The following is a 3,497-nucleotide window of genomic DNA, read 5'->3' as shown; positions in this document are numbered from 1 at the left end:
TTCAAGCACTGGTAATATGCATTGCTAAGGACTTCATTTGGACAATTTTAAAGGTGATTTTCTCAATATTTCGATTTTTTTGCACCCCCAGATTCCAGATTTTCAAATAGTTGTATCTCTACCAAATATTGTCCTATCCTAACAAACCATACATCAATGGAAAGCTTATTTATTCAGCTTTCATGTGATGTATAAATCTCAATTTTAAAAAAATTGACCCTTATGGTTTTGTGGTCCAGGGTCACAAATATGTTGGTAGATTTTGATGTGAGAGGACAACAGGAGATGGACTTTTTCACTGGAGGGTGAGTTATTATGGATTATGGACTGGTGCTTTGGCTCGAAGCGATGGTTTAAAGTTAATGATAGATTTGTTTCTTAAAAACACAACGCTTTTCTCTATAACATACATGTAAGTTAAAATGCCAAAGGCATACATGTACATAACATATTCACTGCAGACTGTTATCCAGTCTCTAATGCTTTTTTTTTTTTTGACAGTTCTCCTACATGCAAGTATGATAAGCATGTGTTTTCCGCCTCCACTTTCATGAGTTTTCTCATGATGGAGGATGTTTCACCGCGAGTGCTATCTGGCTTCAAATTCAGTACAGGGTGAAGATAAATAATTTCCTATCATCCCTCAACTGCACAGACACCATCTGTGTTATCCAGCACGGTGCATCTGAAACTCCTGAATATTCATCTCTCCCTCTCATCTGATTAGATTAGTCCCAATCAGTTTGTGAGTGGAATGATTCTGTATTTGACAATGCAGTTTTATTAGGATAATCACAGTTTGTCACGCCCCTCACTGCACTGCGTTAACAGAGCAATGCATGTGATATGGGCCCCTCGATTGTTTTGCTGCTGTATTTACTCATGAATAATGGAATCTCCCGGTTGTTACTTGTGAATTCAGTTCACTGGAGACTCGCACTAAACGGATCATTTGAATCAGTGAGTTGTCGACTCGAGAACAGCTGCAATCGGATCATTTCAATTCGTGAATGAATCGTTTGGTGCGATTTGCGAACCGATTTGCGAACCGATTTAATGGGTTCATTGAAAAGAATCAGTTCATTCATGAATCAGACACCGCTTCTGCGTCTCGGAGCACGTGATATATTATAAGGAGTAACGATAAGTTTTATGAAATGTAGTGAAGTAAAAAGTACAATCTTATGCTTTGGAGTGTAGTGAAGTAAAAGTTACTCAAAATAAAACTACTCCAGTAAAGTACAGATACTTGAAAAATATAAGTACAGTAACGAAGTAAAGCTACTCTGTTACTGTCCACCACTGATTTACTGTCACTTTTGATCAATTTAATCCGTCCTTGCAGATTTGTAATACATAGGTAATAATTAGTCATTTCTACATTGTTAGTATTTCTATTTTCAAACAAATTCCTATTTGCTTAAACGGTTTCTGCAACCTCATTGCATTGCAGAACTTTACTTTTACAGTAAGAGATGTATTGGCTTTAAGTTGTTAATTAAATTAGCATTCATTAGGATAGGAAAGAGGAAGGCTGAATTGTAAATGAGAAACCTTTAACCAATCTTTTAGCATTTCTCTAAAGAACCACCGACAGGAGATGGTGCTGAAGGAAAGTTTTTGCCACAAAATGAAATCACTCTGAGGCTGGCAGTGCATTTTAAGCTGAATTCAATCAACTGGATTGTTTCCCATTTTCATTTGCATCCCTCAAAGCTTAGCAAATTAAAGCAAGTGACATTTGTCTGAACCACGTAGATTTGCATAAAACTGTCTTAGCAGTTATTAAAGTAATTACTGACAATACAGTGAAACTGTGTGGATGATATGTTTTAACTAAAATCACACCAGACCTGTATGTAAACCTCATTCTTTTCTGTTCTTTAGGTAAGGTGGAGGTGATAGTCAGATGTCCTCTAAATCACATACAGTGTATCGGGACGAGAAAGTGCATTCACTTCAACAAACTCTGTAATGGGGTGAAAGACTGTGAGGATGGTTTTGACGAAGGAGTCCACTGTCGAGGTGAGTACACTATATTATAATGTCTTTGCTTGGCAGATATTTATCTTGATCTGTCAATATCAGTAAGCTCACTGTTTGGACACAAACAGCCTTTATATTGACAGCCTAGCTCTGCATATCTTTACATTTTGGTAAATTGGTTTTACGCTAATGGAAAGTGAACAGGTGAATAACACCGCATGTGTGATGTTGGACACAAACAACTCTTGTTCACAATCATCCAAACCACAATAAGAAGCAGGTGGAGCCACCTGGACTCTGTGATATGACAATACCGACTCAGCAGTTGGCATTGGGTGGATGCCCGTTAGTAGAAGCGGCACACCTCAGGCTGGCCAAGAATGCGACCTTTGGTGAACTGGAAGAGTGTGGCACCTGGCTGGGCAGTGCCAGGAGCAGCTGATACTGCCCTTTGATCCAGAGCCTGGCTGAAAACTGGCCAGTGACCCATATAAACAACACCAGATTATAATGTCAGGTGAATTGCAGGGGTTTCCTGCAGGGTTGGATCAACAAAATGTTTCTCTAGACTTGAGAGACTGGTGGAAGAATAATAATGATTATTGAGAAATATGACTTATGTACATGCTGTTAGGTTTGATTACAGAGTTGTATCCAAAATTGTTGTTTGTTTGTTTGTTTCTTTTGGAAGCCTGTTTCCACCATAGAAAAGGTAATTGTGCCTTTTTTATCTCACGATATGTGACTCTTGTTCTCGCAATTCTGTTATTATCTCAGAATTCTGAAATTATATTACATTGTATAATGTCAAGAAAAAAGTCAGAATTGTGAAAAAAGTCACAATTTCCTTTATTTTTATCTCATAGTAACAAGCTTTTATCATTTATTTATAGCAAATTAATAAAAAATGTACACTAGTCCCAAAAGACAAGTTAGTTTGGTTTAGTTTTAGTGTATTTTAGTCAGTGTTGGGCAGTAATGCATTACTTAGTAACGCGTTACTGTAATTTCATAACTTTTTTTGTAACGGAGTAATTTAACGCGTTATAATTTTCAAAATAGTAATTAGAGTATAGTTACAAGCCAAGGTCTCTACGTTACTGCCGAGTTACTGACAGAATGCAGTGTTTTCTAATCTAGAGATTGTAAAAAGGATGTAGCACACGCACTGTCGAGTCAAGTGCCAGTGGATTAGAGACCTGCTCCCACGAGACCCGATGCAACAGAGTGCGGCGCGGGACAAGATGGGCGAGTGCTGCTGCGGGAGGGTAGACACTCGTGTGTGTGTGCGGGATGTGGGAAAATAAAATGATTCACGGGACTCCCGCAAAATAGAAATATCTAAACATAAAATACCTAAAACAAATAACTTGTTATTCATCTATTGCACAAAAGCAACATGAACGAATATAAAATATAAACGATTAACAGGTGCAAGTGTATGCAGAGTTTCTATTTAGGCTATAACAGGTGTTTGCAGCGTTGAGCAATGCAGTGCTGAAATTTGCGTG

General features: G+C 37.9%; 1 protein-coding gene across 1 annotated transcript in view; it reads left to right on the top strand.

Moving 5' to 3' along the window:
• lrp1bb (low density lipoprotein receptor-related protein 1Bb) overlaps nt 1-3,497 on the top strand; it is a 373,072-nt gene that overhangs the window by 103,288 nt on the left and 266,287 nt on the right. The window contains exon 3 of the mRNA XM_016288691.1: nt 1,888-2,025. Within this exon, the coding sequence (XP_016144177.1) occupies nt 1,888-2,025 (138 nt within the window). The remainder of the gene's footprint in view (nt 1-1,887; nt 2,026-3,497) is intronic.

The sequence above is a fragment of the Sinocyclocheilus grahami genome, unplaced genomic scaffold, assembly GCF_001515645.1.
Source record: "Sinocyclocheilus grahami isolate Dianchi unplaced genomic scaffold, SAMN03320097.WGS_v1.1 scaffold233.1, whole genome shotgun sequence".
In the NCBI taxonomy this organism is placed as follows: domain Eukaryota; kingdom Metazoa; phylum Chordata; class Actinopteri; order Cypriniformes; family Cyprinidae; genus Sinocyclocheilus; species Sinocyclocheilus grahami.
The sequence above is the reverse complement of the archived record's forward strand: the minus strand, read 5'-3'. Positions and strand labels throughout refer to the sequence as shown.